A 19,951-nucleotide genomic window follows, 5' to 3' on the forward strand; every position below is an offset into this window, starting at 1 on the left:
GCTAACAAGCAAAAGAAGCAGAACCAGAAAGTAGGTTTTCCTAATTCTAGCTTTCAGGTGCTTCCTTCTATATTATACAGTCTGTTTTCTTTTTTTTTTACATGGTGTTCAAAGATATGCTTTGTTCTATCTTGAATTTATGTGCCATTGACAAACTCTCACTTCTTCAAATTCTCCTATTGCCTTCCTGACACGGTAGAGTTGAACGGTATTAATAGTAGCCCAAGTATTGTTAGAAATCTCAGGCTTCTCATTTCCTTCATGGAACATCTGTCTTTAACTCAGGTACAAAAGAAAAAGGTGGAAGTAGATACAGGATAGAAAGTGAAGGACTTGTTTAAACTTTCTTTCTTTAAAAGGAAAATAAATCTTGCAAGGGTTTTTGTTTGTTTGTTTTGCCAAGGAATTGTTCTATGTCTCAAGACTATGTTGGATGAAATAGGAAAAGCATCTTTAATTACAATTTCTTTCTCACTGTTACCAAAAAGAAAGCATTAATAGGACTGGAGGGACATCTTATCAAGGAAAAATCAAACCTGTGTACCACTCATTTCCAACAGTAGTTTGTTCCCAAGGATAATCAAAATAAGAAAGGAGCTTACAGTATTAGAAGTCACCCTATTTTTCATAATATGAACCCACATATTACCCCTTAGAAAAAATGTGAGTTGATAAACTTTCCTACATATCAAATTTCACCCATGGAAAAGGAAACAATAGCTTTTTTTTTTCATGTTCTTTATTTGCTAGGTTAGGTCTGTGATGCATTATCTAATTGTAGTTCTGATTAACCTTAAATAATTTTGAAAATACTAACAAAATCAACAAAAACTCTGACTAACCAATATCCTTAAGCTGGGATTCTGTTATAATTTTGTATGTCTGTATTTTAAAAATTTTTCTGAAAATTCCTTTCGTCTTCACAGTCCAACAGAAACCATTCATAATTCATTGAAGAAAAAACTAATATTTTATTCTACTTTGTAATTCTTTTGTAATATTACATACAAATTTAGTACATGGTGAATGTGATTGCATTTTATTTTTTATCTTTTACATTGCCATCAAAAACTATATAAAAATTAAAACTAAATTAAAACTATATATATATCAAGTATATAATTACTTAATCGTAATTTAACTGAAATTAAAAAATAAATTATATTGAATAAAAGGAATTATACTTCATAAAAAATAAATTCTATCTCTGTACCTGTTAGATATTAAAAGGCAAGCTTAAGACTGTCTGAAACTTGGGGAAGGAAGTGGGAGGGGGATTCAGTATGGGGGACACATGTATACCCATGGCTGACTCATGCCAATGTATGGCAAAAATCACCACAATATTGTAAAGTAATTAGCCTCCGCCTAAAATAAATAAATTCATTTTTCAGTTCAGTTCAGTCACTCAGTCGTGTCCGACTCTTTGCGACCCCATGAATCACAGCACGCCAGGCCTCCCTGTCCATCACCAACTCCCAGAGTTCACTCAAACTCACATCCATCGAGTCAGTGATGCCATCCAGCCATCTCATTCTCTGCTGTCTCCTTCTCCTCCTGCCCCCAATCCCTCCCAGCATCAGAGTCTTTTCCAGTGAGTCAACTCTTCACATGAGGTGGCTTTTAAAAAACAAAACAAAAAGACTGTCTGAAACTTAATTTCTTAATCTCAAAACTGGGCAAAATTTTAGATATTTGTCTTCATATCATGCTTGAAAAAACACTGATATAACTAGCTTAAGGTTTTAAAGGAAGTAGAATTTCAAAAGGGCAAAAAGAACACTGATGGTATTAAGAATTTCCTTCTGATCTGTCAAACCATCACCATATCAACACCATTAGTATACCATCCACCTGGGAAGCCCAGGTGGCTCAGTGGTAAAGAATCCACCTGCAACACAAGAGATGTAGGTTCAATCCCTGGGTTGGGAAGATCCTCTGGAGAAGGAAATGGCAACCCACTCCAGTATTCTTGCCTGGAGAATCCCCATGGACAGAGGAGCCTGGTGGGCTACAGCCCATCGGGTGACAGAGTCAGACATGACTGAGCAGGAGAAGTTTCTATTTTTTCCTGAAACTGTTTAACTAAGTGATTACAGTGTATGGATTCTCTGGTTGATAAAAAAATGTGATTGATATAGTCTTCAGTTCAGTTCAGTTTAGTCGCTCAGTCGTGACCGACTCTTTGCGACCCCATGAATCACAGCACGCCAGGCCTCCCTGTCCATCACCAACTCCCAGAGTTCACTTAAACTCATGTCCATTGAGTCAGTGATGCCATCCAGCCATCTCATTCTCTGTTGTCCCTTTCTCCTCCTGCCCCCAATCCTTCCCAGCATCAGAGTCTTTTCCAGTGAGTCAACTCGTCGCATGAGGTGGCCAAAGTATTGGAGTTTCAGCTTTAGCGTCAGTCCTTCCAATGAACACCCAGGATTGATCTCCTTTAGAATGGACTGGTTGGATCTCCTTGCAGTCCAAGGGACTCTCAAGAGTCTTCTCCAGCACCACAGTTCAAAAGCATCAATTCTTCTGCGCTCAGCTTTCTTCACAGTCCAACTCTCACATCCATACATGGCCACTGGAAAAACCATAGCCTTGACTAGACGGACCTTTGTTGGCCTAATTCAAATAGAATTTACTACTTTGAGGAAGTATCTTACTCTAAAGATTTACTACCATAATTCCATGATCAGTTATTAATCTCTTTGTTGACTATACAGTTGAAAAGGAAAAATTACTCAAGTAAAGAATTAGAAACCATGGGGATATCTTTTTCCTTCATACCATTTTGCTCACTCTCTTTTCTTACATATTTCACCTTTTCCCTTTCCTTTTGTTTACAAAAATAAGTTAAGGATTTTTGCATGTGGTAGACTCTTAGTTTTATTAGATGAAATTCACACAGATCTACAGAATATATTTACTGTAGCTGTAACTTTTGGAACTGAGATGGGAAGAAATTAGGATGTGCTTGATACACATAATCAATACAACTGGCAATACATACATGTTTGTGAATGACTGTATAAATAAGTGAATAAGTGAGTGAATGATTTTCTGCCCAGTAAGAGGCCCTATTTCAGTATTAAGAATTGAAACAATAAGCAAGCTCCAGGGATTTGGCAAAAATCCTAGGCTATTTTTGGAGAATTTACAGGGCCATAACTGGCAGGTATTTCTTATACCTACAGTATAGAAATGGCCTCCATAAAATTTACCTTTCAATTCTGTATCAATAAGACATTTTAGTTTCCATGATAGTCTTAAGTATCTGAAACTGACATGTTTCTTTAATAGCAGTACATGGCAGAAGCGTGTTCCAGATTTTAAGCTGTGAAGATTTATGTGCTATGATATATCGTATTGTGTATGTATTATGTATGTATTCTCAATGCTTTATTCAAATTTTATCACAAAATATAAATATTATTGGATTAAAATGATTATTTTTGTAACACAGGCTGAGTGAGAAATGTCTCTGAAGTGGTCAAAATGCAGTCATGGAAATACATGAAAAAAAATAGAGCAATTTAAACATAGATAATCTAATCCTTCAGTGTTTTTTATGTATTTCAAATATAGCTAGGTCATTATGTGGAAATACTGTTTTTAATCAAGATTTTATGAAGACAGATTCTTTGATTTAGTTAAAAAATTAAATCTAGAATGATATGATAAACTTGACTTTGCTTAGTTGCTTACATTTGAAACTGCTATAGTATACAACTAAAAAATGTCATCTCTGCAGAAACTCATTTCAGAAGTGAAAGTTCAGGTGGAAAACCAGGTAAAAGGCATCTACTTTAACATTACTGCCATCTGTCCAGATGGGACCAGAAAGCCAGGCACAGATGGATGCGGAAATGTGACAAGCAATGATGAAGTATGTGGGTGTGCATTTTTCCGATTTAAAGTAAATTAACTTGTTTGGCATGCTTTCTCACAGAAAACTCAAACCATTCTGAAAACTTTGCTTACTACTGACCTTGAGAATCTCATTTACACTTCAAAGTAACTTTGTCTATTCCTAAAGTTCCTACTTGTTGTAACTCCATTGACTGTTCTCTCAAATTCTCTAGTACTTATTTTTAAATGAATATGTATCATATTAAATACTTATTTAATAATAATTTATTATGCTTCCCTGGTGGCTCAGCGGTTAAAGCGTCTGCCTCCAATGCGGGAGACCCGGGTTCTATCCCTGGGTCGGGAAGATCCCCTGGAGAAGGAAATGGTAACCCACTCCAGTATTCTTGCCTGGAGAATCCCATGGACGGAGAAGCCTGGTAGGCTACAGTCCACGGGGTCGCAAAGAGTCGGACACGACTGAGCGACTGAACGGAACGGATTATTGATGACACAGCCAGTATATGTTAGGAAATCACATCTCCTCGAACAAGAAGTGTCTATTCTTATGATGACGATAATACCTTTTTGTTTCAAATCTGAAAATTCTCAGAGTAAATATTAAAGCTGAGGGTAAAAGCAATACAGAAGAATGAGAGTGATGGAGCTGTTGATAAGGATTAAGAATTATAAAATCCTTCACTTTGTGATTATCCCAGGACACTTATATTATCTCAATACAATGATCTAGGAAGTAGGGAAATTTGTTAAGGACAACAACAATAAAATAAAGTGTCATCATTTAACTAAAAAGGAATGAAATATGGAAAAGATATTCAGATTATAGCAGCATGAGGAAACAGGATCATGGGAGATAGGGATTATCCCAGGATTGGCACAAGAGAGAGTAAACACACAGAAGTATACTTTAAAAAGAAATTCTTGGAGAACAAAGTGATTTTCAGTGAGTCATTTACCTCAGTGAGGCATCAGTTGCCTCATTTTTAAATAAATAACTTGAACTAGAATATTTCCAATCACTCTTCCATCCATCTCTAAGGTTCTATGATGGTTTAATATCATGCTATACAGAAAGAGATATTGAAAGATTAAAAATCCTACTATTTTGTTCATAAGATTGAATAAAGGAGAATCTTCCTTTCTTTCTAGTTAGAATATACTTTTCCCTCTTGGGAAGTTTCGAATCTGCAGATAGTATAGTTGCTTCAACAAACTGTTAGCTTCTCCATAATAACTCCTTGAATTTTGTCCAAAAGACATTTTATATTAGTTTACAAAAAATGTATTTTATTTACACTGAATATAGAGAAACTTTTTCTTTTGTGCTCGCAAAAAATAATGCAGTTATTACTTTTTGAGAAAGGATTACCTCCTTAGAAGAAGTTCTTTCTTTCGAAATCAATTTTGGCAGAATGGTTTAGCTTACTTCTTTTTCTTTGTCTACATCCTTTTTTCCCTCACTTTCACCCAAGTGGCATAAACAGTTTGACTGTCAAGAAGAGTCATTTGGCCTCTGAATTATAGAAATCCCAAGTTTTGCTCTACTTAATTTTGGCAGTGACCACATTATCTTACAATCTGTTACTCCTTAATATTTTAAAGAGAAAAAACATTTCAAGTCTGACACCAATTGTACTGATTTTAATATTATGAGACTAATTCTAATTCTGCATGGATATAGATAACATATAAACCTAAATTTAGATCTTTCTTATTGTGTGTGTGTTTGTGCTCATGTGTGTATGTATTTGTGTTAGGCTGTTTGGTTGGGATGGATATCTATAATCTATATACATAAGAAAGAGGAAATCTCTATATATTCATATATATATATATATATACACACATATCCATCCATATATATATATACATATATATATATATCCATCCATATCTATTTACCTAATCTATTTCCATCCCAACCAAAAGCTTAGCACAAATTATTTTTAAATTGTAATATATCTCAGTCTAACATGGAAGAAAACTATAAACCTTGTTTGCCAAATTACCTGAAGATTATGAGTTAACAAATATAAATACACACACTAAGCCAACTGTGTTGTGGAGAAAAAACTGAGAAGAATTTGAAAGAGAAAGCAATTACGTAGTTTCATGAGGGAAACCAATTCCTGACAGGCCAGATCATTAATTGCAGACTAACATCTCCACTGAGAAAAATGTATGACCTTGTATTGAGAACTTAGGACCTTAAAGTTGAGAGTCCTAAATCTTTTTCCCTTGAGTAACATCAGGGAAAGCCCCATGTTTTCCTCTTAACATTATGTATAAACTAAAATTTAACTTCAAAACTTTACCTGGGCTCTAGGAAAACAGAAACAAAAATTGTTCATTTGACACTTGTTCATTTCAGGGTTTTAAACCAGTAGAGCAGAAGCCCTTGACTTTAGTTTATTTGATCTATCTCTAGTGCCAAATATTTGCCATAACTCCACAAGTTAAGGACTGGATCTAGAAAATGGTCTAGACTTTCTCAAGTTTTCTAAGAAGTCATCTGGGGATATAAATGAATGACTAGAAGTAGATACCTTTCAAATAGGTTTGAATCCATGCCCATTTAATGGTGCATGATAGGCAAGTCTCAGTCATTGCATTCTTTAACTCTCCAGTTCCTTAATAAGGAAATGAAATTAAAAGGTAATGTTGTGTCTACATATGAAAAAAGAATGCATGTGTAATTTATAAATATTAATTTCTTATAGATGGTATAGTATTGACTTAAAACATCATTAACATATATAATATTAGAAATAAAAACAAAGTATATAAATGTATTTTCTTCCCTCTCACCCACAAATTTAGGTTCTTTTCAATGTAACAGTTACAATGGAAAAATGTGATGTCACAGGAGGAAAGAGCTATGCAGTCATCAAACCTATTGGTTTCAATGAAACCACTAAAATTCATATACACAGAAACTGCAGCTGTCAGTGTGATGACAGCAGAGGATCTAAAAGAAAGTGTGTAGAAGAAACTTTTCTAGATGCCAAGTGCTTCCAGTGTGATGAGAATAAATGTCATATTGATGAGGATACATTTCCTTCTGAAAGTTGCAAGTCACACAAGGATCAACCTGTTTGTAGCGGCAGAGGAGTTTGCATTTGTGGGAAATGTTTATGTCACAAAATTAAGTTTGGAAAAGTGTATGGAAAATACTGTGAAAAGGATGACTTTTCTTGTCCATATCATCATGGAAATCTGTGTGCTGGTGAGTATAAATATGTACATGCAGTTCTTTATATAGTTGTATATTAAGCTAGCATATATGTATTAAAGTACCTTTAAATCACATCTTTATAATTACCAACCCTGAATCTGAATTTGATATTTAAACTTTCAAAGTCTGTGAAGTTAGGATATAACCACAAATATACTGCACTTGATTCTAATATTTATAGTTTATTTTGTACAGGAAATACTTAAAACCAAAAATTAATTCTTATTTTCAAGTATGCCATTACCTTGTAAAGACATTTACCAGAAAAGGAAATTACTGACAATGTCTGACAGATTTTCTATAATCTGGGTATTCTTCTAGAAGACTCTGATTTATTCTCATAAATGGTCACTCCCTTCATCTTATTCAGAGGATAGTTAGCTATAAAAATATACTTTCAATTCACTGTAAAATTCTTAATGTGTTATTAGAGATGGCATTATAAATCTGTAGTAATACAAACCTGTCTACTTTATTTTTGGAACAACACCAGCAACAGAATTGTCATAGGACAGTACTCTTTAAGAAAATACAGGTTTCATAAGAAATCAAGATTAGTCCCAGAGGCCACATACAGACCAAATTTTAAAATGAAATAATTTAAAACAAAAAAATATCAAAAGTATGTTTTGGCTAATTCAGTTTACTGCCACCTAGAGGTTAAATTCTAGAAAATATATGCAACATTTGAAAATTAATGCAATACTTTTTTAATTAATTAATTTTTCTATGGTAGTGTACTAAATCCATTTATTGTTAAAGTACCTTTTTAATATTTGCATTTTGGTAAGCAAATATTAAATTACTGATAACATGAAATATTTCATTGTAATTAGCCTATGGAAAGTAATAAACATACACAAAATAAGTTTTTATTCTTGTTTAAATTAAAAATGTGCCCTATATCACAAAAATATGGGATGGAAATTTTCCTTTATATATTATACACATAATATTTTATATTCTAAACATTTATTCGGCTGTACTTGGCAACTAGGTAGAAAGGGTTATAGATGACTTTAGAATAAACCCACAATTATCGTCTAAGTTTTTTAGTGCTAAAACTGTTTGGGACAGGGAAGAGAAAGAATTCTGAGGTCATCATTTCCTTTAGCTGTCAAGCTGTCAATGAAGTCTGAAATATTGAGACACTGAGAATCCCAGTCTCTGTTAACAGTAAAATATTAAAAATCAATGTACTGGTCCTTCTACATGACTATGATAACTACTGTTCCAGAGGCAACTGAGAATCTGCTTTGAATTATTTGCAAATAAATTATAACCACAAACGGTAGACTGACAAGTATTTTCTTCACTAAGGTCCTTTGAAAATAATAACACATGTTCACAGATCCCCTGGCTAGTGTTAGGCATGTAGCCCATTTACAGAGAATCTAGTCTGGCAGGCATTTGCTTGGCCTGGATATCATTAATTTTACAGTTAACAAATGGAGCTGATCCAACAGTAGAGACTATGGAACAGTTACCCTGTGAGGTGCTCCACAATAAGAGGAGAGAGGGCATAAGCCAGAAATTGAGGCAACAAAGAAAGAAGGGGGGGAGGAGGGAGGGAGAGGAAAGGAAGGAAAAAAGGGAGGAAGAAAAAGTCTTTGGTCAGACAAACTTGAAAAACATTATATAGCCCTGAAAATGTACCCTCTCTTAAAAATTTCTAGTTCACATTAGCATATTAAATTTTGGCTACTTTCTACAGGCTAAAAGCCACTTAACCAAGTATAATCAGTGTTCTTCCTCAACTCCAACATGCACAGACATAGCACCCTGATTTCTCTCTTGCTTTCTCTCATTTACCACCTAATAACATTTCACAACATACCTTATGAAGACATGCACCACTAACCTGCTACATAATGTGCTGAAGATGTGAACAAACTACTTCAACTTCCCTGGAGATCTCATCTTTAATCAAGGCACTAGAAGAACTGAAGCTCTTAGAAGAGTTTACCCAATGGACATTCAAAGTTATCCCAGACCCTTAGCAATAATGAGAGACTAGGAGAGAAAATTATGGAAGCTATTCATAAAATACCCTTTCATTTCAAATTTCAAATCAGACAACATTACTTCAGCCTGTGTTACTTCTTTATATCTGTGTCTTTTTACTTTAGAACGGAAGATAGTGACCTTCAAGTAACTGGGCGGCCACTGCAGCAGGGCAGAATTCACAATTGTCAGCACAATAGATTAGCATGGGGAGATTATCTACAATAGAACAGCTTTAAAAATAGTCATTCCTAAGTCCTGGGATTGTTTATGTCAGACAAATAGAAAATGATGCTGTTTCCATTCACTTGACTGTCAGTGTGTTTCCATGGGATGGAAGGGAAATTCATATTTGGAAATGCTTCACAAAGTCAGTGATCTCGGTAACTTAGATCTCGGAGTATCTTTGTTGCAGGGCATGGAGAGTGTGAGGCGGGCAGATGCCAGTGCTTCAGGGGCTGGGAAGGGGATCGCTGCCAGTGCCCATCTGCATCTGCCCAGCTCTGTGTCAGTCCAAAGGGCCAAGTGTGTAGTGGGAGAGGCACATGTGTATGTGGCAGGTGTGAGTGCACTGATCCCAGGAGCATCGGCCGTTTCTGTGAACATTGTCCCACATGTCACACAGGCTGCAGTGAAAACTGGTATGTGTTTTCTGGTTTCAAACCTATATAAAGCAGTCCTTCATTTAGCCATGTTGAATCTTTTCTATTTTGCCTACCTTAACCAAAAAGTTGCTGGATCTTCTCCTGACAAATGATCATCATGCTAAAAGAGAACCAAATAAGGAATTTAGGAATTAGAAGACTTAGACTCCAATCTCGGGTCATGCGTGAGGACTGAGTCTTCATTAACACTGAATATTATTCTTTAAAAAAAAACCGCTTCAAAAAAGGCAGTGAATTCCTAGATAAGTGGGGCTGTCCCCCCAGCTTTCTTGAGATGTAACTGACGTATAATCTTGTGTAAGTTTAAGATGTACAATGTTATGATTTAGGAGCTGACTGCTTCCCAGCTTACTATTAATTAGCTTTTTGATCTAGGACAAAATTGTTTAAATTCTCTGTGCCTTAGTTTCATGATATCAAAAGTGCAAATAATAATAATGCTGTGCTATAATTCTGTGAAATAATTAAATTAGATGTTCATGCAAAAAAAAAACCCTAAACTTTTGTACTTGGTGCACAGTAATCATGGAATAAGTGTTACCTGTTATTATTGTTTTATTTTTATTCTTTTAAAGATAAAAGAGTAGTAGCTATGAAGCACTCTAGAAAGAAGTGATGGATGAGTAAAAGGTTACATTAAATAATGGCAGCATTGTTGTTTCGTGCCAGTAATTAACTGCTCAAAGACAACTACTCAAAATATCACTATGGCTTACAATTTGTTTTACTCATTTTTTAAAAGATATTCTCAAGTTTTCACAATTATGCATAAGAGGTTATGTAACTCATTAGGAAGATAATGATGGAGGTATTTCTAGTCAACTCAATCAAAATTTGAACTGTCTATTCATTGCAAAATTTTTCCAGTAGTATCATAATACTCATCTTCTAAAACATCTGTGCTAGCTGGTTTTGTTTTTTATTTTATAGTAAGACTATCTTATTCATTTCCTAGAAATTTTATTTTCAATACAAAAATATCATTATGTTGACTTTATACATTATAATATTTTAAATGGCTAGAATGTAATTTTGCTTGGTATTAAATTCAGCCAAGATTACAAATAAATGTCACAGGTTTCTTTCCCAGTTTAACAAGTCTGCTGTCTTAAAAAAGTACCCTACTTTGTCATTTTATTGTTTACAGAAAATATTACAAGCTACAACCTTTTAAAGAGTTAAATGTTTTCACTTCTGTTTCCCTTTATAGGAATTGTGTGCAATGCCTTCACCCTCACAATCTGTCTCAAGCTATACTTGATCGGTGTAAAACTTCATGTGCTCTCAAAGAACAGCACTATGTGGACCAAACATCAGGTAAACAAAAGTTTTATAATCAAAGTACTGAAAAGTATCTGTAAAGAACTATGTTCCCCCCAAAAGCTCAACCATCCTAAAAAAAGAAATAACTGCTTGTGTTTACAGTCTCCCAGAAATGGTACTCTGTAAAACTGGTTGAGGATATTTGCCATAGTATGACTAAACTGTTAGATCTCTCATCTCAACTTCCCAGCTACATTCATATGCTATGCAACTCCATGGAGTTACACCAAACAGATTTTCTTGAGAGACCTCATGAGCCAAGAATAGGCGTTTCCTATGTAGAGTCCATTTTACCTTTAAAGACAAGGTCTATGGAGCCATTATTATCCTTCACAACCCAAACCTGCTTCCAGTCATAAGCTTCCTCATGTGAAACTATCATTTACTTTCATGTTTCAGGTGATGCAAAAAAAAAAATAATTCTAGGTAATAATGATCTGCTTTTGAGAAGTACATAACTTCAAAAGGCAATTCCTTCCTTCAAAAGGCAATAATTTTCATTCTGATGCAAATATAATCTAGAGTTGAATGAGAGCTTCCCAGGTGGCCCTAGTGGTAAAGAATCTTCCTGCCAATGCAGGAGATACAAGAGATATGGGTTCCATCCCTGGGTTGGGAAGATCCCCTGGAGTAAGAAATGGCAACCTGCTCCAGTATTCTTTCCTGGAAAATTCCATGGACAGAGGAGCCTGGCAGGCTACAGTCCATGGGGCTTCAGAGAGTCAGACACAACAGAGCAGAGCACAGCTTTTTTTCCAGGGTGAATAAATATAAAGATGGCACAATGGAAACGGTATGGAAATTTTAGTCTGAAGACCTTAGCTTAAGCATGTTTATTGATACTCTTGACTCACTGGAAAAGACTCTGATGCTGGGAAAGGTTGGGGGCGGGAGGAGAAGGGGACGACGGAGAATGAGATGGCTGGATGGCATCACCGACTCTGTGGACATGAGTTTAAGTGTACTCCGGGAGTTGGTGATGGACAGGGAGGCCTGGCGTGCTGTGATTCATGGAGTCGTGGAGAGTCGGACACGACTGAGCGACTGAACTGAACTGAACTGAATAGTAGTTAAGCAGTATTAACCATCTTACAAAATTTCCCTGAGCCTCAGTTTTGTCATCTATAAAATGGAAATAATATCAACCTCAAAGAGTAGTGTGAATTAAGCCAGTGAACGTTAAAAAAATTTAAAAGATAATATATGAATGAAAGAAGCATGTGAACTCTGTCTTCAAAGACCATTGTGGACAGAAGTTCACTAGAACCCAAATGCCAGTGCCCTCTTTTTCAGATTTAAGATGTTAAACTATATAAGAATTCGATGAAGCCAGAAATTATGTATTCATTGAGAACATTCCTACTGCTACTATTATTTCTGGTCTCTCTTCCAACCTGTAAGAATAATTCTAGGTCTTAGAGAGATTGCACAGAAGAATAAACTTTCTCCAGAGTTTTGTTTCTTCTCCCCTCATGTCCATACTAACCTTCAGTTCAGTTCAGTTCAGTCGCTCAGTCGTGTCCGACTCTCCGTGACCCCATGAATCACAGCACGCCAGGCCTCCCTGTCCATCACCAACTCCCGGAGTTCACTCAGACTCATGTCCACAGAGTCGGTGATGCCATCCAGCCACCTCATCCTCGGTCGTCCCCTTCTCCTCCAGCCCCCAACCTTTCCCAGCATCAGAGTCTTTTCCAGTGAGTCAACTCATCGCATGAGGTGGCCAAAGTATTGCAGTTTCAGCTTTAGCATCAATCCTTCCAATGAACACCCAGAATCGATCTCCCTTAGAATGGACTGGTTGGATCTTCTTGTGGTACAAGGGACTCTCAAGAGTCTTCTCCAACACCACTAACCTTAGCCCATAATAAATTTAGATTTGAAAAGAGCCCATGTGCTGCCAGATGGGGCTGCAACGATCACACCCAAAAGCCAAGTGCCTTTTCTAATAAATAGAGCACTGATTGTCAACATGTAATTTATTATGTTAAGTAAATAAACCTATTTTGACCTAAGTGTGGCTGACAAAATGTATTCCCTTAAAGCTTCTTAGGAAAATCCCTTGCTTGACCTAAACTAAGAAAAGAGGTATGGCTGGAGCTAAATTTTTGGTTCTCCAAAATTAAAATTTTTTAAATGCACACAGATTTGAATCCTGAAAAGTTCTTCCATCCTAGACCATTAGAAATATTTATAAAATGTATTAGTATTAATAGCTAGAGGGCTCCCCTCCCCTTCACAACTCTTGTGCAAGAAGAAAAAGGGCATTTGTTAACCACCTCTATTATCTATCCACTTGATCACACTTAAAGGGTTAGTTTGCTTTTCCTGGCTAAACTCCTACTAGGCAAGAAGCCAGAAAGTGATATCAAGCCACGCGCCCCCTTAGCTGATTACTATTCTAAGTTGGCCAAGGGAAATGAAAGGCGTGCATGTCACGAACCTGGGCACTACCAAAGGCAACACCTTTTAATAGAGCATCTTGGATTCTCTCTATGTATGAAACCATAACACAGGGGGACTTGCACTTGGATTTGAGGCTTCTACTCCAGTTAGTGGTCCTCCAGTCTCCTTTTAGCATTTCTTTCAAGGAACCTTAACATTATGACCAAAAAAAAAAAAACTGGCTCTAAGTCTTCCCACTTGGAGATGAGCCCTTGCCCTTTTTACTGAATTCTTGGCTATTTAAGAGCATGCTTGGTCATTCGGGGAAATTCAAACAGAAATCACTCATGACTGGGTGACTGCTTTTCTAAGTCTTGGCAGGTCCCCTCCCGAAAGGCCTTCTCAAGGAGACTTTGAGACAGTTAGATGAAGTCCCCAAAGTCTGGAGAATGTGCAGAAAAACACATGGCACTTTAGGCTGGGAGGTGATTCTGTGAGTGTGGGGCAGCTGATGAGTTCTGTGGAATACTTGTGTATTATGCAACCATGTTCCTCTTAGATTAGGGTAATATCTCTGGCAGCCACAGAGGCTGCAGAATTTCCAACTAGAGTTTGCCAAAGGTCTAGTGCTAAAACAGAGACCTAGCATGCCCCTCTTAATACAGCATTTCCTTTTCCAGCTAGTAATTATCTGTTCTTGAAAAAACAAAAAGTGGTATTTTTAGAAGCAGAATATGATAGATTGAGTTAACAGACAAGTAAAAACTAAATTAATAAAAATTGAGGAAAGAGATTTGGGTATTGTCCCAAATTGTACACTCCCATTTCCTGGAGAAGTTATGTGTAATAATAATGAAAACTTACACTACAGTTTCAAAGGAAATATTTATTCATCTATTAGAGTAGTACTGATTTTAGCTTCTGCAGATGTTTACTTTATTTTCCATTACTGATGTGTAACAAATGAGGAGTAAGCATAACAAGAAAAACATATGTTAATGCATGGAGCTGTTAAATAATTCTTAAACCCTATTTTCCACTGAGTGATCCACATCATACCACAAAAACTGTCCTTCTCGGTGTCGTGGTTGAAATCATATTTAGCTAAGGATTTGGAAATATTCTAGTTAGTACAAGAATCAAGCTGAAAAGAAATAATCTTATTGAATACCTTAATTGTGGCTATTCTCTGAAGGAGAGTTTTTTGTTGAAAATACTTCAATAATAAATGTGTAATAATAATTAGTACTTTTGAATCAACAACAATGGAAGTCCTTTGTTTTAAAATGTAGATTTGCAAATATCTCTGATCCTATTAATTGAGATGATAAACATTATTTATTTCTAATATTGCTGTTAGAATCCTCTGATTTACTCATTCCAGTTTTTTAAACCATGTATTTATTTGCTTCTTTACAGAATGCTTCTCTAGTCCAAGCTACTTGAGAATATTTTTCATCATTTTCATAGTCACATTCTTGATTGGGTTGCTTAAAGTCCTGATCATTAGACAGGTGATACTACAGTGGAATAGTAATAAAATTAAGTCCTCGGCAGATTACAGGGTGTCAGCCTCAAAAAAGGTCAGTGAATTCTAAAAATGAATTACTATCAGTATGTTATTGTCTACTTTCAATATTTAGGCCCTTAATTAATGATAATATTTCTTCCTTATCAAGGACAAGTTGATTCTGCAAAGCGTTTGTGCAAGAGCAGTAACCTACCGACGTGAAAAACCTGAAGAAATAAAAATGGACATTAGCAAATTAAATGCTCATGAAACTTTCAGGTGCAACTTCTAAAATGATATAAAAAAAAGTACCTTATGGGAAACTGGATTTTAAATAATTGCTCCTAAAATTTACTATTTTAGAAGTCACAGGAGGAGACAAATTTGCTAGATCATGCCAGTTGCTGGTTGTCTACTCGAATGAAGACTGACAAGCATCCTCATCATCATGTGACTCACACTGCTGCTGAATTTTTCAGAGAAAAATGTGTCTTACTACTGTTTGATACTAGTGTCATTGTAGCACTTTACTGTAATATATAACTTATTTAGATCAGCATAGAATGTCGATTATCTGAAGAGCACTGACTACACTTTACAGGTACCCACCATTTGTACACTTCCCAGAGAGACAATGCTGTGAGATAGTTTTGGCATTGTGTCACTACAAGGATACAGTAATCCCTGCACCAAGCATGCAGACAAAGAACAATGCAGTTATACTAATGTTGCCAAACACTTCAACAACTGGCAGCAGTGACCAGACAAGACCAGACAGATGAATAAATGATTAGTGTTTCATTCGTTCAAGAGATAAACAGATAAAACCTTAATCTTGAGGGATATTGCTTTTGAAATAGTAGTTTTATGCATGTGTGTTTGTTTTCTTTGACAAGATGGATACTAATTCTAACATTCTTTCCTCTTTGCCTTTATATTTTGGTTTTCTTTCTTACAGGATAAGTTTATATATGTCACAGATGACTGGATTAATAAGTGCTAAGTTACTACTGCCATAAAAAACTAATAATAATACAATGTCACTTTATTAGAATATTTTTCAAAGTTCAGTGTTTAATAAGGGACACTTCAAGTAACATCAAAATCTGAACAGCTTCATTGTTTGCTGATGTAGAGTTTTAGATCTTCTTACCTGGTAAACTGGATGGATTATTTCACCACTTCATTTGTCTAATCATCAGGTTGAAATTCACAAAATATTTAGAAACTCTGCCTCAAGCAAAGTGCCACACTTTTCAATGTGTTTTCTCCAATATTTATTCAAAGCAGATAATAGTATTTTTCAAATTAAAACTAAATTAAGCTATATTACTTTTGCCCTTTGAAGCAGTCTAAGGACATTCTTTCCCTGAATCACCTCAATCCAACTCACCAGAATTCTAAAAATACACAATTAGAGAAGAATAGACAATATCTTTAGAAATAAGCTAATTCACCCTTGTGGTTATTCAGGGGAACTAAGGCTCAGAAAGTTCAAATGATTTTTCAAAAACCCCTCAGTGACCAAGTGGCAGCACTCAAAGAGAACTACTTTATTGCCAGGCCAGTGCTCACTGAACAATGTCATACTACCTCTTAAATCTTTAAAATAGTCAATTGGCAAGTATTTTTAAATGTGATTTACCAAAGTCTTAAGTGAATGAGCATGAGACAATTCTAAAACAAAGCAGAAAAAAGTAATTCAAACAGAACTGTCCATGGTTGGCGTTCAGTCTTTCTGCTAATCAGCTTCTAAGAGACTGCAAAATGGCCTAACTAGCAGAGAAGGCAATGGCACCCCACTCCAGTACTCTTGCCCGGAAAATCCCAGGGACGGGGGAGCCTGGTGGGCTGCCATCTATGGGGTCTCACAGAGTCGGACACGACTGAAGCGATTTAGCAGCAGCAGCAGAGGGAAGTCCATTCATACAGGCTGTGTGAACAGCATTTCCCATGGGGTCGTGCAGTGCTCAGTCCAAGAGCTTGATACAGAGGTGATGAACTTTTATCTTCCCTAACAGGAACTTCATCACAACTACCATATCCTTACAGATTTATTCACTCTGGTTTTATTGGCTAGAGGTCAAATAGTCCTGTGTACAGCACAGAGCGTTGCCTATGACAACAAAGGAAGTTATTTTAAATTCCTTTTAAATGTCCTCTTATAATCAGCTTCCCCAATTTTCTGTCTTCCAGCACTTGAGTTAATCAAAATTCCAGATATCTACTTTTCGATGAAGACTATATCCCATCCACCCTAAAGAAGATTCAAAAATGTATAATAAGTTGTTCTAGAGCCAAAAAACACAGTAGTTCCATCAGCCGTCCCCTAAAGCCAGGCAATTACAGTGCTAAGTTGAGCAGTATTTCCTTCCCCAAATGAGTGATCAGCAGCATTGACATAATTCAGTATTGTGACTCACTTATGTAAAATACCTTTGATCACCAAGGATATAAAAATTGTTTTAGCAGCTTGCCTGTCACACATTGCATCCTTTTAAAAAAGGAAATAAATGAATACCTGTCAGCCCCCAAAAGGAAAAAATGGAAAATATCCATTCATTGAAACATTGAAAATTTTGACACATTTAAAATTTTTAAAACATTACAAGGTTCATTAACTAATGTCTATGTGGGCTGAATTATCCAAAAGAGGATAATAAAATGAAATCCTTAAAATAAAGGGATGGCTATTTGGACACTCTCATTAGTTTGCACTAATTTATAATGAAACAAGGCTGTTTTCATAGGAAGGGACAAGCTTCCTGATAGGCAGTTCGATGCTAGATGGTGATTGCAGTTATGCTTGTGATGTCTTGTGCTTTCCTTTTTATTTAAAGATCTAAATCTTAAAGATTTTAGAGCTTGTATTTACTTGAATAATTGATATTTTCCTTGTGAGAAGATAATTAATATTTGATTAGTTAGAATTAATGAAAATTAAGGGAAAACAGGGTATTCTTCGATTAAATAATTTATGTAAACGAAGCCTATTTCAACTAATATGACCACAGGAGCCTTTTGAGATTCACTGATATTAAACACAAGTAATGAAACTTTAAATGGTTAACGAAGTTAAGAACTTGAACAACTCTTTTGGTACGACAGCATTTCTGTGCCCTAAAGTATGTCATGATTTAGAAATAGGCCATATATACACTACAATATAACTGTATGAATATTACTTCTCTGGGGATATCTTTATACTGCAATATGTGCGGATTTATAAGCATCTTATTTTTAATTTATTAATATTTATGTACAGACATTCTCTGAAAGACTCAAAAATTCACTGAAACTCTGATTATGTCCTAAACGTTCAATTTAGTTTGGTTTAAACAAATACAAAAATCTAAGATTACATAGAATAGATTTCTCTAGAGGCAAATTTTTCAAAACTCAAAATTAGTGGATGCATCAGATGCAATACTCCACTAAAGAATAAATTTCAAACATTTTTAATATACACTTAATCACCATTGAAGATATTCTTATGTGTGACAATGGACATCCATACAATGTTGAAATATAATTATGATGGATTATTAAAATTTTTCTCCATAGAATTTTATTCCTTATGATACCTTTATAGTAAGTTAAACTCAATGGCTTTTCCTTCCTCTTCTTACTCCTATTTTTTTTCTACTCACTTTTCCTAAGAGATTGCCCCAAAACTTCAAGTTCAATTAGCCTAATTGTGAAAAATAACTGACTATAATAATATAATGAAGTTCTTCATTTCCAAACATCTCTTAATGATTTTAAAAGTCATTTGAATCTATGTACCTAAACAAAGACCCATCAAAAACTGAGAATTTTAAATGTTTACAACTGTTCAAGCTTGTTTCAATTTTAAGGGATTTGAGATCCATATATTTTAATAAAAGTATGTAATGAAATACAGGTACTTGGGAGTTCAATCTTGTGCATATTATATTGTTTTATTTACTCTTAACATTTAATTTACAACTATCCTTATTTATATTGACCTTAAGAACTCCACTTAACGCAATGCAAGCTGAGACATATTTTCAAATAAATATGAAACTAGCATTCTTTCAAATCATGCCCCTTTTTTCTTATAATTCTTCAATGGCCAATTTATTATGGGTTATACATGTTCATATTTCATTAAGTCTAAGATATCTACTTTTCAATTTAACATCTCTGAAATATATCTTGTGATTATTGGCCTCTAAGATGCAGTTTTATAATTTTACTTAAATAAATATTACACTAATTCATCTTTAACTAAATGTTCAGGGGTATAGAGACATTCATTTTCATATAAATATTTAAGAACACACGTATGATAACATATGAAGTCAGTTTCAGTACATCTGAATCACATTACCACTTAACATGAGCCTAACCATCTGATTGTGAGTTTAGGTCCTGCAGACCTTTAAGTTATAAAAAGTCTTTCAACCTTCTGTTTATACTTTATGCTAGTCCCTACTGTTTCAGCAAACCCTAACCTAACTGACAAGAATGAGTGAGTTTCTCCCAGGTTTGTTAATCTTTCTATTACTCTCTAAAGATACTTTCATGTGATCATCTCACTCTAAAACAGAATTAACTGGAAAAATATTACATAAAATCATCAGATTTAGATTTAGATTTTTGCAATTTAAAGATTTTGAAGCATTTTATGTGTCTTATGTCAATGACAGGAGAAAAGTATCATACAACCAATCAGTGTTGTAAGGAAATTTTCCCATAAAGTCATCCTACATTTTTATTTTTCTATATCATTTCTGTTCTTTTGTTTGATTTTTCCTTTGGCTTTAATAAATTCACCTTAAGCCCATGTAATGATTCATAAAACTGAATATTTAAATTATTTTACTTACATGAAACAATTGTTCAGCTATCTGGGCAGCTGTCAATGAAACACCTGAGAGTAATAACACTACTTCTTTATCTACCTGGATTACTTTCCCACAAAAATTTATCTTGATA

The 19,951-nt window shown here is 35.0% G+C and overlaps 1 protein-coding gene across 3 annotated transcripts in view; it reads left to right on the top strand.

Moving 5' to 3' along the window:
• Positions 1–18,052, top strand: part of ITGB8 (integrin subunit beta 8) — a 95,864-nt gene extending 77,812 nt beyond the window's left edge. For 2 of the 3 annotated variants that reach the window (XM_055420557.2, XM_055420558.2), the window contains 7 exons: positions 3,749–3,883; positions 6,688–7,093; positions 9,522–9,747; positions 10,982–11,088; positions 14,899–15,062; positions 15,159–15,268; positions 15,353–18,052. In XM_055420557.2, coding sequence (XP_055276532.1) covers positions 3,749–3,883; positions 6,688–7,093; positions 9,522–9,747; positions 10,982–11,088; positions 14,899–15,062; positions 15,159–15,268; positions 15,353–15,380 — 1,176 coding nt within the window. In that variant the 3' untranslated portion in view covers positions 15,381–18,052. Of the gene's footprint in view, positions 1–3,748; positions 3,884–6,687; positions 7,094–9,521; positions 9,748–10,981; positions 11,089–14,898; positions 15,063–15,158 lie in introns of all 3 variants that reach the window. The other variant, XM_088833642.1, reaches the window with a different exon arrangement.
• Positions 18,053–19,951: the final 1,899 nt, after the last annotated feature.

Source organism: Moschus berezovskii, chromosome 3 (genome assembly GCF_049115385.1).
Source record: "Moschus berezovskii isolate FMDL1 chromosome 3, NW_MosBer_1.0, whole genome shotgun sequence".
Classification (NCBI taxonomy): domain Eukaryota; kingdom Metazoa; phylum Chordata; class Mammalia; order Artiodactyla; family Moschidae; genus Moschus; species Moschus berezovskii.